The 18,838-nt window shown below is 26.8% G+C and overlaps 1 protein-coding gene across 7 annotated transcripts in view; it reads left to right on the top strand.

Moving 5' to 3' along the window:
• Positions 1–18,838, top strand: part of LOC136985563 (latrophilin Cirl-like) — a 121,082-nt gene that overhangs the window by 52,308 nt on the left and 49,936 nt on the right. For 6 of the 7 annotated variants that reach the window (XM_067282870.1, XM_067282867.1, XM_067282873.1 and 3 more), the window contains exon 2: positions 11,050–11,163. In XM_067282870.1, the coding sequence (XP_067138971.1) occupies positions 11,073–11,163 (91 nt within the window). In that variant the 5' untranslated portion in view covers positions 11,050–11,072. Of the gene's footprint in view, positions 1–7,770; positions 8,183–11,049; positions 11,164–18,838 lie in introns of those variants that run through there. The other variant, XM_067282871.1, reaches the window with a different exon arrangement.

The raw sequence follows: 18,838 nt of genomic DNA on the forward strand, positions 1-18,838 counted from the left end.
GGGCTACACATCGATGATATTTCAACAATAAAAGATAAGTGAAGATAAAGTATTTTTAGCTCTTGTATCAGTATTAGTCACTTGATAAATGATCAGAAACAAGGTTTATCTTTCAGCTCATCCACAAACTAATAAATTTGCCCACACTACAGATCTACTTTGTTGTAATCTTTAAAATCTAAACAATGTGCCACTAACTATATTTCTTATGTTATTTTTATGGATTTTTATAATTTATAAAATTCTTGAAACAAATTACAGACTTTTCCACTTTTGCTTCTTCATCTTCGTTTTCTTCTTCTTCGTTTTTTTTTTTTTTTTTTTATCCATGCTCAAGTTTTCTCTATGCCACTATTCCTTTGCAATTTTATTATCTCCTTCAAGTTATTTTTTTTACAGTTTGTACTAACAAATTGCACGAAAAAAATATAAGAAGAAAGAAAAACAGAAAATTGCATCTAGTTTCTTGCACAATTTTCTTGTAATTCGCACATTTTCTTACTCCTTACCATTTCTTATACGCTTCACTTTTTCCTTACCTTAAAACAGAACGAAGAAAAAACACGTCAGACTTATGTAACCATAAAAAGTACTTTCAAAATCATTTCAGACATTAAAAAAAGTAATTTAAATTGTTAATTTAATTATTAAAAAATTCTTAAAAATTCCCAGGATGGTGTCATTTATCTTTACATTTTACTACATCTCTTTTAAAATGATCAATTAATTTATTAAATATTTCAGAAACTAAATTAATTCTCTATAAATTTGTACATTTGAAAAAGTCTTCTCTTCAATTATTATCTAAAATATTCATTTATAAAATAATTATTAAGATATTTTAATAAAGTTCTAATATTAATATTAGCAACATTTTTTTCCAGATCCATTACGTAAAATAACACGAAAATAATTTAAGTTTTAAGCGTTATAATTAAATCTTACTAAATGCTGCCTTGTGTCATTTTAATTTCCAGGGCCTCACGTGTTAGCAGGGTGGAAATGTGTGAATCTAAGAAAAATTGGGGAGGGTACTAAAAAAGGTAGGCTTACTCGAACAAGGCACACCCTATTTTCACAGGGACTTTCATAATAACTTATATGGGATTTAATTTTAGGTGTGATGCTATACTTCAAAGTCATATATATTTTTTCGTTGTTATTATATTGTTGTAAGTTTCATATCTCCTTTTTTTTTTTATTGTTCTGGAAAATTTTTATTATTCTCCTCTTTCAATTTTCTAACTTTTGTTGACGTTATTGACATCTTTTTGTTCCAATGTTGCTTTCTTTTATTATTATTTTACCGTGCTTAACACTTTTTTTTTCTTGAACTGAGCACCTCTTTGTTTCTCCAACAAAATAAAATTATGAAAACACAACAAAAGACCAAGCAAAATAGTATTAAAATTAAAAAAAAATGATTTATTAAAAGAAAATTCTCTTATATATATACGCTTGGTAGCGTGTTACCGAACGATTGATTTCTAAATTACGTTTTAATAAAGTTCATACCATGAGCTTGATTATAGAAGTAAGGCATTTCTATTTATTTAATTATAACAAAGTCTTGCGGATGCTTCCTCTTTGATTTAATGAATTCGCCTGTTTTCCTTCTGACCAGTAAATTAAGTTGGTCTGCAGCCACAGTCACTAGAGTGCTTGTGATGAGTTAATGGAACACACCAATTACATAGCAAAGTGCGATTTCGACAAGTCACAAATCTTACTGATTTTGAATGCGATTGAATGATGTCGTGAAGTTAACTTGCAATTTGTTCTCGTTAATGCATTCTAAATCTTATTTAATGATTTTAAATGACTGCTAAGTTGATATTTAGAAGGAAATGACACACTTTGTAAGTTAAGCAGGAGAAACTAGAAATGTGTATTTTCGCTCTTAATGGTAGAAGTAATTAGAACGGAAAGAAATTGATAAATGTTAAATAATTTATTATTAAGCTTCTTTATATAAAATGAAAATGTTTTCTGAATTTATTTCATGCATAAACGGCTTAAAATAAAAGTTTTAAACATGATTTTACCGTGTAGTAACATCGTACGTCGTCCTGTTATACGGTTTGTTTATGATACCATAATCATTCTGCAGTAGTTATGTCACAGTTCTATAATATTTTATCTTCTTATTTATTTGCACTTTATCCGCTTTATAATATTTCCTTCTCTTATTTTACTGCACTTTATCCTCTTTAAACATTTGATAATAGTATTTGGTTACATTTAATGTTATATAAATTTTCTTGCTCATCACCGAATCACACTGTTTATGTAATTTGCATATTCATTTATCTTTTTATTGATATCTTAATGAAAATTGTGTAAAGATATAATATAAAATTTATTTTATAAAATGGGTATTTTTACTTCTTTCCATAATAATTAGAATTTATGTAATTTACATATTAATCAATTGCCTTAACTATGTTATACCTTATTTATATTATAATTATTTTTCTTTGTTACTATCGTTATATCAGTTAGTTTAGTATAAATAGTGGGATTAATTTCTTTATCCTGCTATTTATTTGAGATGATTGGTTTCTCCTTCGTTGATATTTTTTTCCTTTTATTTGCATTCTATCTTATTGGTTCTTCAGCTAAATTTTATTTATGTTAGAATAATTAGTTTTTTCGCTTCCTTAGATGCGTATTATCTTTAATCAGTTTTACTTATTTATGTTTAGACAGCGTTTACTTTCACTCTTCTTTAACCGAACTCTATCAAACTAAAGAATTCTTTAGAAAAATAAACTTTCTACAGAGTAGAAAACAATAATAGGAAAAAGAAGTTATTCAATTTAAATTAAAATAACTAAACTAGATGTGATGTTTAAAAGGAAGGAAAGATGAATTTCACAATAAATAGAATAACTTTTAATAATTTGTGTATTCATTTTCGATAAACGATCATTTGCTTCTTTAATTATCATTCTTTTATTCGCTATTATTGCTTTTATGGTAATTTTTGGATGAATGTATTTAATGGTACTACCTTACTGCTTAATGATTTCTCATGAGACAATCATTCGTCATTTAAGTTGTTAAGTTGTCACTTATAACTATTAATGTTACATTGAAATCGGTATAAAAGGAAGAAAAAAAAGGCTATAGAATTACTAATTTTGATATTATCTCAAAATATTTACTGCTACAAACTCTTGTAAATATCATTTTTGTTTATTATCAAAATGATTTATTATACGTAATATTTTTCTGTATAATTATTACATTTTTACGGTTAATTACTGATATTTCTTTAGATAATTATTCCTCGTCGATTATCGAGTGATTATTTTAAATAATTAGAAAAATTTTTCTTTTGTTTTTTCGTGTTTAGAACAAATCAGATTTTATTTAGCTGTCAATTTTTAGAAAACTTGAATGTAATTTTTATTTTAAAACGTTAAGAATTAATTAATTGAATTTTAAAACAATATATTAAGCTATAGCTTTGTTTAAAGCAAAATTTTAAAGATTATATTCTTAATATTTTAAATTACATCTCTTATGAAGAACTGTAAAAGTTTTATATTTTTTGGTTTTTTTTTAAAATTTATTTTAATTCTGTGAATTTTTCTTTTAAAAAAAGTTTATTTCCTAATCAGAAAACTCGATATATTTCATTTAATTAAAAGTAAAAAAAAAACTTCATTTCTTTTAATTTTATTTTATCGTTTAAAAATATCATCAAACTGGAATATTTATTTTTAGAAACGAAATTTATCATCAGAAAATAATCATCTTTGAATAATTTTAATTGCAAAGATAAATTTTTAAAATACCTCTTTGACTATCTTTCCAACACGCAGTAGAATGAATCAGTATGAAATGATTCGTGGAGTAAATGTAGCATATTTTGAAAATTTTACTTATCATTCCTTGATATGTCTGCTCTAAAATTTTTCCACTTCATTCGAACATTTTTGAATAAATTTATTACGAATTTATTCACTGAGCCAAGAACTTTCTAAATTAAATTGTTTAAATATTCTACGCGTGAAATTTTAATTAAAATTTTAAAATCTTTTGATATTAATATTTATATTATTACCTTATACCCGCACCTTTAAATTATACCTTTTCTATATATATAGGAAGTTATGTTCTCTAAGAAAATGATAATTGTGGAGAGAAAATTGGTGATATAGGACGACATAACTGTGTTATGTGTCCATTGTCAAATGTCGTTTCGATGTTCAAGGAGTCATTCCTCAATCTGCTTCATCTTCAGATATACTGTCACATCTGCCATACGTTTTATATTATGTCAACTAGATGAGATACACTTGCCTAAATATCTAACCTACCATATCGAGGGATGGTAGATATGGGATTAACTATAATCCTTCTTTATATAATCTGACAGTGATATGAGAGAGGAATAAAAAAACAAGTAAAAATCGATTTTTCTTCCTTAATCTTATATCTCTATTTTTCCCCCTCTCTCTTAATTGTCTGTTATAATAATTAAAATCAAATTTTCGATATATATATATATATATATTTTAAATAATTTTTAATACTTTAACAGATCTGAAGGCGAAAGAATTTTTAAAATTTTGAAACTTTGGATCTCTTGAGAGTTCATTATAGGTTTTAAAGATAAAATGTGTAATATCTACAGCACTGTAATGTCCTAGAAAAAATAGAAGATCCTTTTGACTTGTTCTGAAATTTGAAGATTTATATCTCCTTGCCTGATGGACTGGATCTTGATAAATCTCTAATAGTGGAAGTGTTATGGATATTATAGATTTTATAAAACGGAAAAGCCGTTAGATTTCGAAAGATCTACAAAGAAATTTCCTTTACTTTTATTATTATTATTTATTATTGTACTTTACTGAAAATGTTATTATTTTGACATATTTTTATTTATTTGGAATGTTAAAGAACTGAGAATTTAAATCTAGAGAAATTTATAGATATTTTTTCAATAAATTTTCTTAAAATTAAACTTTAAAAACGATTTTTTTTAAAAATGAATAACTCGTTTATTTGTTTATTTATTCAAAAATAGGTACAAGTTGTGTATTAAAAAGTTCTAATATGATAAAATCAAACTGTACTTTAAATTATATAAAGAATTATTAATAAACAATTAAAAAAAATGCATAGGACCTTTCAATAAATAGGACCTATTAAAAGTAATCATCGCGATTTTTAAAGAAATCTTCTTTAGGAAACTGTCCAAAAATCTCTCAAATCTCCATTTTAATCTTTAAAAACCTCTAAAGAATGATAGAAATAACTTTTTAAATTTTCATTTATTCTTCTTGTCTGGTTCTAACAGTTGCCAACTTTACTAAAACAATTGGAGTCATGCGGATTAAGGACAAAAGATGTTTACAAGATGAAAGCATTAAAATGATTATAATTACTAAACATTGAAAACTTTATTTAGAAGTAAAATATTTCGTTTTTTAATGGCCAACTTTTCTATTGTAAAGATAATTTATCGCGTACCTTTGTCTACGGAATCTGTACTTATCCATTCTTCGAATCTTACAGTTCCATTAACACTTAACAATGTTTAGGCTGTTTCCACATTCTGGACAAAGATTAAAGACAGCTTAACAACTGCCTCTTATCTCTTGATGTCCTCTATAGAGTCACCTTATCTCGTTTCTGTTAGCTTCCACTTCTGTGATTTGGGGAGCCAATCAACTTCTCCAACTTTAATCCATTAACAAAATTTTTGATTGTGAATTTCTATTAAATTATCTCTTTATAAGATTTAATTTATCCCGTAATTATTATTATTATTCTCAGTTGGATAGGGATCAAACCTGATTAAGGATATTGGCCAGTTATAAATTCTAAGTGACCGCGAAAATAAACAGTAAATCATAACACTTGTTGAATAATTATTAAATTCTTTTGAGAATATTGATGTTTATAACGATAAATGAAGGATATTAAATAAATTCCTTTTTTCGTTTAAAAGTTAAATTGTAATATCAATTTTACGTAAGGGATTTTAAGCTTCACAACTCGATGTAATTACATTTAATAATTTCTATTTTTTACTCTACTTTTTAATGGATATTTAAATGTTATTTTTATCAGGGAATTATATTAATTGATTTTATTTATAAAATCAATTACTTGAAAATATTTAAATTATGTTTGAAAGAATTTCAATTTAAATTTTATTGAAATTATTAGCGTAATTAACATTTATTTGGAATATTTAAAAGAATTTTGGATCTGTTTTTATTAGGCTACATACTACTTTAAAAATTCTTCTTTAATAAAGAATAAAGGGGAAATTTAATAAGGAAGAATTAAATATATTATAGAAAGAATCAAATATATATAAATATAATTCGATCTCTTCTATAGAATGAAAGGCACGATTCAATATAAATTTAAAATTATATTGAATTTTTCCATTGAAGTTTATTAAATATATTTTTTAAAGTATATATAAAAAAAAACTTTTCCGAGTACAATAGATAAGCTTGGATTCAAAATATTGTTTGTTAACAACAATTGAATTCAAAATAAATATACTCAAATAAGAATGCAATATTAAATACATTATATTAAATATACAATTTAAAATTCAGAAATATCAACACGAAAATATTAATATATATTGTATATTTCCCCCCTTCCTTCTTCTTTATCTAGATACAGTATTTACTTAATTAAACTTATTCATGTTGAAATTAAATATAAACCAAACTTACGTACTTAAATTATAAAATTAAATTGTTAAGTTAAATTTACTTAAGCGCAAATTTAATTGGCAAAATAAACTATATATGAATTTAATTTTCATCTAATTTCTTTATTGAAAATCATAAATAAAAATCTTTTAGTGAAGGAGAAATTATAATTTTGATTTGTTTTATTGTAAAATTTGCAAACTTAATACACAATTCTATTGCCATAACTTAAGCAATTACAAGAATGAGAATGGAGTAGAAATGACGTATCCTTAAGGCTAGATCTAATCTCTTGTTTAATTTCCTTACCACAACTCAGATTAAGCAGTAACCCGGTAATTAATTTTCACTAATTCAGATTTACGAATTTTAAAGGATTATCAATTTACAATAAAATTCTCTTATCGTTATAACGTTACTTCAGATTAAACGCTATAGCGGAGTTTTTAGTGTTTTAAAGCCCTTCAACGCCTCCAGATAACGTTAAGCTCATTCTTGCAGTAACTAAGTATATGTTTGCAAATTTGTTTATGCAATAATTATAAAATCAATCGCCAAAAATAATTGAAATCAATCAATTTAAACTAGACTTATAATTAAAAATGTGAATTAAAGCGATAATGTACTCGCATTCATCTGTCACTGTTTATATTAGAGCAGATAAGGAAGTAAAAATCAATACAAGCTCCAATTTTGGGATAAATGATCTGGTTTTGATGTTAAATGTTGATTAAACTTATAAAATTCTGTGCTGAAAGTTAATAAAATTATATATCAGTTTCCAATAAATCGTAGTATTTTGTCAGTTTTCATTAATTAAGAGAAGAATAGCTAAATCTACATAAATTAAAATTTTTCAAAGCCTAATTATCGCTGTTACGAGCATAACTAATTAAGAATAAGTAAGTATCTCAAGAGAAAGTCGTACGAGTAAGTAATATTTTGTGCCAGTTCTACTCTAGTACATTAATTTTTTTTATGAATTAATCACTTCAATTCGTTTCGGAACTTAATTGCATTTTAAAAAATAACTGGCAGAACTATAATAACACGAACAAATAAAAAAAAAGTGGGCCGGAAACTCGTGATTAGTAACTACAGATCATCCTCCAAATTCACGTTCCAAACTCGAAAATTATCCACTTTAGAAGACCGGACGCATCACTGGACTGAACATAACTAGCAGGGTGTTACACAGTTGAGCAGCTGACCGGAAAACAGGGCTGAGGATATGACGTCACGGCAGGGGGTCTAATTGTTACCTAATCCTCTCGCACACGTCACTATAAGGAGCAAGAGTTTTAGTGATTAATGGTATCTGCTGCTATGAAGACGTAAACTTGAACCAGGGAATATAAGGTGTGACCATGCTACAGAACCGGACTCCAATGGACAAGGATATTTTGGGCGGGTCGAGACGTAATTATAGAAGGACGGCAGGTGACATGCAGAAGGCATTTTGGCTATTCTATACTCTCCTCCCGTAGGTATGGCTAATATAATGTTAAATGTCCTAAAAAAACTTTGTGTAGGTAGATTAGTCTCGGTTGCAAAAATTGAAGGCGTTGCGCTTTTTCTGAGACTTCCCTAAGATTTATTCTTTATTTCATTTTTTTTAAACGAGTGACACATCACGTGATTAAACATTCAAACTTGCAATTCGTATACGTAAAAAAAATGGGTTTGGACAATTAATGTATTCACCTTGAATAAGAGGCCCTTTAGGAGTGTTCGTATAGACTTATGTAGATATACAAAACTTAATTAATTTTTTTAACTTTTCAAAGATTGTATCCTGCAATTATACAATTCAACATTAAGTGAGAGATAAATCTCTTAACTGTAGAGGAAATAGGCGTATTCAAAAGATAAACTGAATTGTAAATCTCTCTTTACACTACTATATCGTAAATTTCTTATCGGCTTACAAAACAAGGTGTAAAAGTTCGAATTACACTAAATTCCTATTAGAATTATCGATTTTTATTTTTTTAAAAATCGATACTTTGAGCAGTATAAAGTTCGAATGACATCACGTTACCGTTAAATTCGAGCTAAACTTTCCCCCAAAAAAGATCACATCATGTAGCCACCAAACCAGAGGGTTTCCGCGGTGAACTGGTCTTTCGGCACATCCTCAGGCAGTTGACTGAGAGGTGCCATTTCTCATTTCTAGACCCCCTCCCTCTAGGGTATGGGGTAGAATATCGATTCGCTATGACTTTCTGCGTCATCAGTTGCGCCCCTCCCCTCAAGAGGTTTGCAGAATACCTTCCCCCCGTACACCTTCCACGAATTCGGGGTATATTCTTGTTACGAAACTAATAAACTCGGTAAATCCATGCTACAACGGATTGTGATGGGTGCGTGGCTCTTCCCCCTTTTACCAATTTCTATACCCAAGAGAAAAGGAGAAAGAAAAATTCGGCACCCACTGAATATTTAACGGAGACATATTAAACTTCGGATAGAATGAAATCACAGAGAATTTCTTCTCTGACACTCCTCTATCCTTCAATTACTGTCCTCCCTTTTTTTAGTGGTCGATTGAAATTCCATTTTTGAAATATTTCACGGGGGAACTTAATTGACGAACTATGGATTGACTTTATTCTGACAAAATGGCGTGTAGAAGGCAAAGGAACTTAGTGTTATAACATTACATTACATTTATTACTTTATTTTCGTGGCCAAGCTGCTTGCCTTTATCATTATTATAAGCGCAAATTCTATTTAAAATTTCTGTTATTATTGCTCCTCTTAACCTCACATATATAGATTTTTATAATTATAATATATTTATAGAAAATTTTTAAAAGAATATTTATTTATATGTAGATTTTCCCTTAAGAAATAACTTATTCCTTTAGTAGAAAAATATTAATGAAGTTTGAATATATTTGCATAATTTAACTGTATACAACATACAAAAATTTGAAATTAGATTAACATTATCATTATTTTAAGGCAATTTTTATGATTTACGATATGTAATAATTGTACATTTTTGCCATCAAAACTTCATATTATAAATTGAACTTTATTTATTATTTGCTTTTTTTTTTTTTTTGGTTAATCTGTAGAGACCGAAGCACACTCCCAAAATAATTTAAGAAGAAATTCACGAAAAGCAATTTCAATGCTTACCAAATCTTCATTCTTTAAAATAATTATATAAAATTAAGTTTTTACATAAGCTGAAAACGCCCCAAGGCTGTAAAAATAACTGATATTGTATATCTTTTTAATTAACTCTTCCCCATCATGCTATTTTTCTCTTCACAATTATAGTCAGTTCGTTTGAATATCCGAAGCTTCACTTAAATTGTTATTATTTTTTTTATAATTAACCTTTGCTTTATCCTATTTTTTCCCTAACAATGAAAAAGCCTATTTTAATATAACTTAAAAAAATAGACTTTTTTTAACTGTTATTTTTTCCGTTATAACTAATACGTCGTTGTAATCTTTTTCTTTTCGTGTAATTAACTCGGCAATATTCTATTTTTCCCAATGCAGATAATGTTTATTCTGTTATAGAATATTCGCTTCAATAATTGAAGCTTAATAAGACATTCATGACATTTCGAATTTGCATCGAAATAGCTGTTTAGGGTACACTTCTCGGATAACTGAAGCAGACTAAATTACTCATCAAACGTCATCTTATTCGTAATCATCCTCATTTTGAGTAATTATAACTCAAGTTTATTTATCTTTTCAATTATTTAGCAGCAAAATACAGTTTCGGTTATGTTACTTATCGAGAAAGCAATAGGCCATTTTGTGTATTATTTCTTTATTTACAAGAGAAGAAATGTTTAGACAATAATAGAGTTAAAAGAGAAGAAAGATAAATAAATAAATAAAACAATTAAAATTTTCGATGCCTTATTTAAATTCAAATTTTTGACAAAACGAGCGTAGAAAATTTGAATTCCCAAAGGCAATAATTTTGACACAAAGTGCATTGTATTGAATTGCCTATCCCGACGAGTGATTAAAGTGATGGATGGATGGTGGCAAACGGAAACAAAGGATTTTGGACAAAGATGTCTGTAGCTTGTGCGAGGTTAGTTGCTTATTTTCCATGCTTGTTGAACATGTTATAAATGGCTGAGATTAAAGATGACCCTGATGAATAACGGTCGCTGCATTAGTGCTTTTTAAAAACGATGATGTGCTTTGTAACGTGTTCAAATATTTGATAACCGTCCTGAATTCTGATTCTAAACTGCACAATTTTCTATTAGGAGTTGAATTTTTTACAAAATATGTTTTATTTATTAACAATATTATTACATGTTTCGATTTTTAAATTTCATATATATGTATTTTTTTTTTATTTTCTTAGGGCTGAGGGAGAAATACTCCGACATGTCCTGTATGAGGCAGAGATGGAAGACGGCTGTGACATCCCTTCTACTACTATTAGGTCTAGTCCACCTGATAAAGGCAAGAAGAGGAAGTAAGTAGTCTAATGCATTCTTATCATCTGTCAAGTGCTTCTTTTTGGAGGTATATTATGTAAATTAGAAGAGAAAAACTGTAAGCTGCAGCGGAATGTTTCGGATGAAGATAGCGTATCTCCTTATGTCTATAGGCCATAATTCAGATGATAATCAGAATATTTTAGGGCTCGCACATCTTTTTTAAAAAAAAGAAACATCTACTTAATTTCACCCTACCCCGATTTAGAAGTGCTCGTTAAAACCAATTCTTGGGGAATTAAAAAAAAAAAAAATCATAAGTTAAAAAGACATTCTAATACTCGCGTAGTAAATTATTCATGTCTCTTTTACAAGGTTTCTTGAAAAACAACTATTGAAAAAATATTTTTAATATCAGTCCTTCTCTAAAAAAGATTAAAATATGTATCCCAACATATGCAGTTTGGCTTTTGTTACCAGAGCGTACCTTTCGGACAATAGGTATGGGAGGGGATGTTAGTAAGGCTGGTAGAAGGACGTCACTCATAAATTCAAGAACGTCAGTAGAGCAAGAGAGTTGATTTATTGAATGCAAGCAAAGGTCGAGAGTTGGGACTCTACAACTATTATTAAGAAAAGAGAAAAATCCGACAAGTAAAATTGTATGTGGACGAAAAAGAATTCTTTTTATCCCTATTGCTTGTTAAATATTAAAAGCAGCAAGTTTATGGATTATTAAAACTTTCTGAAGAATATCCTTTCGCCATAAAAAAAAAAAAAAAACAAACAAAATTGTGTAGTGATCTCATTTGAGTTAACCTTAAAATGCAACAATTTTAAAGTAACAATATTCAAAGTCGACTTAAGACGAACAGAATATTCTTTCTGCTTTTGTTATGTTGAAAAATATGAATGAAATTGAAAAGTTTTTTGTTGTGAAAGTTATTTAACTTTTTGATATTTTGATAAAATCTCTTTGACTATTGGAATTTTTAAGCCGTCCACTTTTAAATTTTGCAATTTTATATGTTTATAGACTACTTTGTTATATTGTTTATTTTTTCGTCTGTTTTCATCTAAACATTTCGTTTTCTTTGTCAAACTTTTTCTGTTTTCTCCATCTGTTTTCTTTTTATTTTTTAATTTATTTAGTTTTTCCAATTTTTTTAAATATTATTTTTCTGATTTTTTATCAATTTTCTAATATTCCATATTTTTATTGTACCTTTCTATCAAACTTTTAATGTTTCCGTCTTCATAAATTTTTTCATGTTCGATTCTTTACCATTTTTTTTTTTCATATTCTTCCTAAGGATTTTCCGTACAACCACGTCATTTCTCTTTTTATTCCATTATATCAAACTTTTTGATGATTCTTTTCACACCTCACCCAATATCTATACTTATGAGATTTATAAAAAAAATAATAATTTTATCTTCCAAAGAACTCTATAAGCAATTTTATCATCGTAGACATATCTAGAAAGAGAGGAAAAAATGATACTATATATTTGAAAGAACCTTAGAGATATTTTTAATGTTGATAGTTGCCGAATCATCGATTTAACCCCGAGAGTTGGCTATTAAATCAAAATTCATTCTACGATTTAATATTTTTGGTTAAAATTGCTAGAAACATAAATCATTGCGAATCATGTAACGAAATGTGACTGTCAATTGCAGATATGTTTGTCCAGTATTGATTTATTTGACTGCTTTCTGCATTCCGTTTCCACAATGTACAAAACCAAATAGTCATCGTTATTAAGCCATTTTATATTGGGAATAAAGCCTTATATAAAATTTTAAAATGAAAAATTTAGTATCCACAATTCTTATTTGTTCCTCGTTAGATATTCCCATCTCTCATTAGCATTGTTTACTCATGTGGTTAGTTTTCATTTAACAATTCAAAAACAAGCGAGCAAATACAGTTTGCTGCTTGCAAATTCCCTTTTGTTTACACAATTCTGTTGCAATGATCAAAAGCATGATGATTTGTAATGGGAATTAATGAGATTATTGTAGACATTTATTATCATTTTCAATTTTATTTACGATTTTTATTTACACCTAACTGGATTTTCCACTGAAAAATCAAGCCAACCAAACATTATTTTAATTTTTTCTACACTTTTTTTTTACATTTTTTATAACAAGTTTTTAAAATTCATAAAAAAATCCAACTCTTTTGAAGTTTAATTTTTCTTCTAAAATTATATTTAATGAAGTTACGTGTTTTTATGTTCGTTTTTTTCTCTTTACAAAACAATTATAAATGTTCTACAAACGCATTTTTATTCAATATTATACTCCTTTTTTAAATTTTATCTTTATATTTTACATGAAGATAAGTTATTCGTGTATAAAACAAAATAAATAGAAACAACTAAATAATTCAATTTTATTTTTCAAACATCAAGTAACATACTTTTGAAATTTGACAAAACTGTTTATAAATTATAATCCGAATTCCTAGAGGAAAGTTACAATTTTATATTCCACAGAATTCCTAATTTGCATTTTTTAATTTTCTATTCTCTTCTGTTTTATTGGAACTTTTAAGTTATTAATTTTTATATCACTACAGTTGTTTTTTTTTATTTTCTTATTTTATTCTACTAAATTTTTCTGTTCGTTTTCTTATATCTGTCACTTCTGGCTTTTTATAGCAATATTTTCTATTGCCTTACACTTTGGATATAATTTTTTTTGAAATCATTTTTTAATGTTTCTTCCATAACAGAAATTCTATTGTTTCCCTAAATTGTTCACATTTTTCCCCCCATTTTTACTTTTTCAACTCGTTCTTTTCCTTTAAAGAAACAGGGGAGAGAAAAAGATTTTTTATTTTCGAAATTCTTTTTCTGTTTCCTTCTTCTCGCCGATTCTTCCTCTGTTTTCTCTTGCTATTTTCTTATTTTTCTTTGTTTCTTTTCACTTTTATTTTTCTCCAGGCATTTTTACCATTTTATAAATTTATTCTAAATATTATTTTTCTCTTAAAATTTTATTTTTTAACACCTTATATGTATGTATATATATATTCCGAACAAAAATATATAATAATATTTAAAATTTTAAATTTGAATTTTTTTTTTTTTTTTTTATAAATGTTCTTGAATTTGTTTTACACAATTTTTTTTCTTTTATAAGAAAGAATAAAAGTAATTTTTTTTCCTTTAAAAATCTAATAAAAAGCAGAAAAATCAGTAAACTTATATTCAATTTTAGAAGGTATAAATATATTGGATTTTTCAAAAGGTTTATTCAAACAACCATCACGACGAAGGTCATTTATTTTCCTTCTTCACCATATTAGCGAGAAAAGAGATAAACAAGAGATGAAGCCAGAGACGTAAATTGAACTTCTCTCGAAATTCGATGCTTGATTCCTTTATATAATACAGAATAGTTGGATAGGGGGAATGCCCGAGGCGAATTATGTCCTAGAGTGGTTCCTTTTCTAACGTATCCTAGATGGGTTATTAGAATTTCATATTTTAACCTTCTATCACTCATCGACTGCAGGAGCAGAATTTGAATTTAAACTAAAACACAATCCATGGTCTACTGGGTATTTACTTATACAGTTTCAAAGCAAATAGCCTCAAGGTGTGCAACTGAAAATAGATGCCTATATCTATACTCTTGAGAAGGAAACAGTGACATGTGACCTATCTTTACTACATCGTTCACTTTAAAATTTTGTTTTATTAATATTGCTATTAGTTATAAAGTGACGTTAAAAATTGTACAAAACTTATTGCAACTTTCTGTCAATTAAGATTTTATATATATGATTTTTTTTCTTTAAGAAACTTTTAAAGAGCTGTTGTGAATCTGGCGAATTTCATTATGTATAAGGCATATTCTGTATATATATATTTTTTTTATCTTAGATTTTTAAGGAGGGTTATTGAGAAGAAATAATTTTCCTCTCCAGAAAACTTGTGACTCAGCAAATTCGATCATATTAAAAGTAAAGTACCATAAAATGTGTACTAATATTTCATTTACGACGAACAGAAAATTCAAATTAATTTTTTTTTTATTTAAATCATTTTCGAAGTATTTAAATTTAAAATGCCAATACTCTTTTACTAAAAATACGATGGTGTGCATTATTTCAGATTTAATAAACTAATGTTGAGATCTAATTTGTAGAATGACTTATAAGAAAGCTGCAAAGTTCTGTTTAGATTTATTGTATATTTTTCAGTAGGCAAAGTTACTGTTTTCATACTTCTAAACCAATAGTTTTGACTAATGTGATTTTTTAAATAATATAAACTTTAATGTAAGTTTATATAGTGTAAGTTATCTGTAGATGCTTCTTAAGGCTGTAAATTCAGAATAAATCTTTATAATCTAGAAAATGGCCCGTTTAGAGGGTAGCTATCTGAGTAATGTATTGCTTTCCTAAAATACTGTATTGTTTTGCAGTTTATTATCGTTAGCTCTTATAACATTGCTAAAATCATAAGCTATCATAAAATCAAAGTGCTAGATATGCTGTAATAAGTCACTCTAGTTGAGTGTACTGATGTCCTGTCCACTCACTCACCTTGTAAAAGCTAGTAAGCGATCTATTCAAAACTGTTTATTACGATCTCCACTCTGAGATTATAGAAGTCTCCCTTTAAAATATAGGTTAAAGCTGCTTAAGGCTAAATATCTCTCTCTCTCTCCTTCTACTGCCCTATTATTACAGAGATGCAGAATTTTCTTAAAAATCTGAAGTTTTCCAACGTTAAATCTTTACAATTCCTGCAAATCAGCTCAGTTATTAAAAAAAAAAGAAAAGAAATATTTTGATAACCGTGCATATAATTCATTAGTAGAAAAGTTCTACTAAAGCGCTTTGACTTCTTTATGAGATTTTCTATTTTTATTAATATTCTAGTCTGACCGGAAATTAAACATTAACAAATAAAAATGTGTGATTGAATAAATTATCTTTTTTTAAATATAACTAGAGTAGAAAATTAAATCAACTTTCTTAACGGCTTTGTCATTGGAATATTTTTTTTTCTGGCATCCAGTACATTAATGAGAAAGGAGTGAAAGAGGATAAAAACCTATGAAATAACAAAGAAAATTAAACTATTAGCTAGAAACTGTATTTAACTGAAGATAAGTCGGTTCTCACAAAAGAATTGACAAAAATATATATCTTTAAGCAAAAAATACACTTTTTTTTTGTTTCATGCATCGATTGAAAATATCGGTTACGTGAAAACGGTTCATTAAATTCCATTCCCCCTTCTTATACATTTTTTTTTATTTATTTTTTCTAATTTTTTGTTTTATTTGCAACGATCAGCGTTTTAAATTTTTATTCAATAGCTTTTAAAAATATACAATCAATCGATTTTAAAGTAGGAAAACAGAAACTATTTATTTCCATCGATCCGGTTTTTCAATTCTTATTGTAATCATCAAGGATTGCTTTGTTTTTCTAACTAATTAAAAATATAATCGTCATCATCATTTTCAATTTAATGTATTGATTATAATTGAACTTATATATATATATATTTTTTTTTTTTTGTATTCTTTGTTGTTATACTCCGAAGCGGTTGTTGTATAATCGAATTTTGTGTCTATAGAAAATTGCATAAAAATAAACGAGTGAAATTTTCATTGGCAAAAATAATAAATGCGTTGCATGAATCTTCTTTTGTGTGAATGTTTTCGGATTGAAGGTCAATGAATTTTTTCTTCGTTTCACGAATTTTTCTTTTGGTTTACTCAATCAGCTCCGCCCAAAACCTGTTCTAGAGAGAGTAGTCCCACTGGATTGAATGGGACACTTATTTCTGTCCATTGTCCCTCTGTTTACCGCCTTCCGATGTTTACTGTAGGTCTTTACATGCTTTTATTCTCCGACTGACGTCATTTCCTGTACTCATATAAGTGATTTATGTATTTACTGTATTCAAAAACATATTTTTCTTTTTAATCATTTCATACATAAATGATGAAACATTCAAAAAAGTTTTTTGTTTTTATTTCTGTTTAACTTTAACAAAAATCGAGGTAATTTTTTAAAGTATTTATACTCGTTTCTTAATTTATTTATAATATTTATGTTTATAAATATACTGAAGATCTTTTATTCTGTGTAATTGAATTACATTTACTACTTCAGTTATTAGTTATATTACAAGATAAATAAAGATTATTATATATATATTATGAATTAACACTGTTTTAATTTTGTATACTTCGTTAGTTTATTCCCTTTATCATTTCTTTTCCATTCGATTCACGTCCCTTTTTCTTTTACCATTCTTTTTAAATTCCTTTCACGTTCCTGTTTCTTTTTACCATTTTCATAAATCTTCTGTACCATTTTTCCTGTTTACTTCGTCTGGAAAGAAATAAAGGAACACAGAAAAGTCAAGAGAACGTGAGAAACAAAAATTAAATAAGAAACAAGCTGCATTTCCGATTTTTCTTTCGTTTCTATTTTTTAAAAATTTTCTTGTGAATCTTTCAACTAATTTAATTACTTTTAAAGTATTTTCTACGTTGTAAACTTTTTAAATATATATTTTTTAAAATGATATTCCTATTGAGTGGGAGCAAACATTAAACATTTTAAATGATTAATAAATAAATTAAATTAGTAAATAAAATTGATTAGTAAATAAATGTCATCTGATTTGCGAGTTTTTAAGTGAATTTTTAATTTAGAATTCTTCCATATCACGAATATTTCAAAACATACAGAAATTTTCACATTATAACATATTTATCATTGAATATTATAATATATATATCTGAAATGGGGTTTGAATCCTCGTCTTTTGACAAAAAATACATTAAAATATTCATTTTATCTATAAAAATCTTTTAAAGAATTTCATCTATTTTTATAAATAAAAATTTTTGTAAGTCCTTTTTTTATTAAATTCGCTTATAAAAATATTTATTTTTAATATTCAATAGAACAAAAGAATTGACGTCATATAATTACTTAAAATTAATATTAAAGTTATGGAAAGTTTTCCATACCTTCAGTTCTAATTTAAGTAATTATGTGACTTTTTCTATTTTAATTCAACGCTTTTTTCTATCGAATATTAAAAAAAATATATAGGCCTATATATATATTTCTAATTATGAAAATAAATATTTTTATACGTTTGAGTGTTAAATTGAAAATCCTAAATATGTTTTTTTATTTTTTCTTCTCAAAGTCATAAAATTATAGATTAAACTTTTTTAAAAAATAATACCAACCAGGTGGTATAGTTTTTATGATTTATATAACAGTAATTTTTGATGTCTTTCTCTCTGTCAGTCATAAATTATAACGTAAGTGTTCTACGTGGATAAACTTACGTGTGGATATCGTATATAGGCCTGCATGTATAAATGGTGTATTATATATATACATATATATATAGGAAGGGGAAAACTACATAGAAATACTGTACAGAGTTCACTCGAAGATTTATGACTTTGTGATGTATGAAATACGTGACGTGCACTACTCTTTCTCCTTACTTTTCAATTAGTTCAAAGTTTCCAAGGAATTAAACTCTATCAGCTATTTTAATTAATCCTAAGTGATTAAAATTAGCTAATTTTCAATTAGTTTGATTTAGGAATTAGAATTTTCTCTCGAAATTTTAGTTTCATATCGTTTTTATTCTTACAAATTTAGAACATTAAAAAAAATATCAACTTAAAAAATTAAGA

The sequence above is a fragment of the Centruroides vittatus genome, unplaced genomic scaffold (assembly GCF_030686945.1).
Source record: "Centruroides vittatus isolate TY-2023 unplaced genomic scaffold, ASM3068694v2 contig_971, whole genome shotgun sequence".
Lineage (NCBI taxonomy): Eukaryota > Metazoa > Arthropoda > Arachnida > Scorpiones > Buthidae > Centruroides > Centruroides vittatus.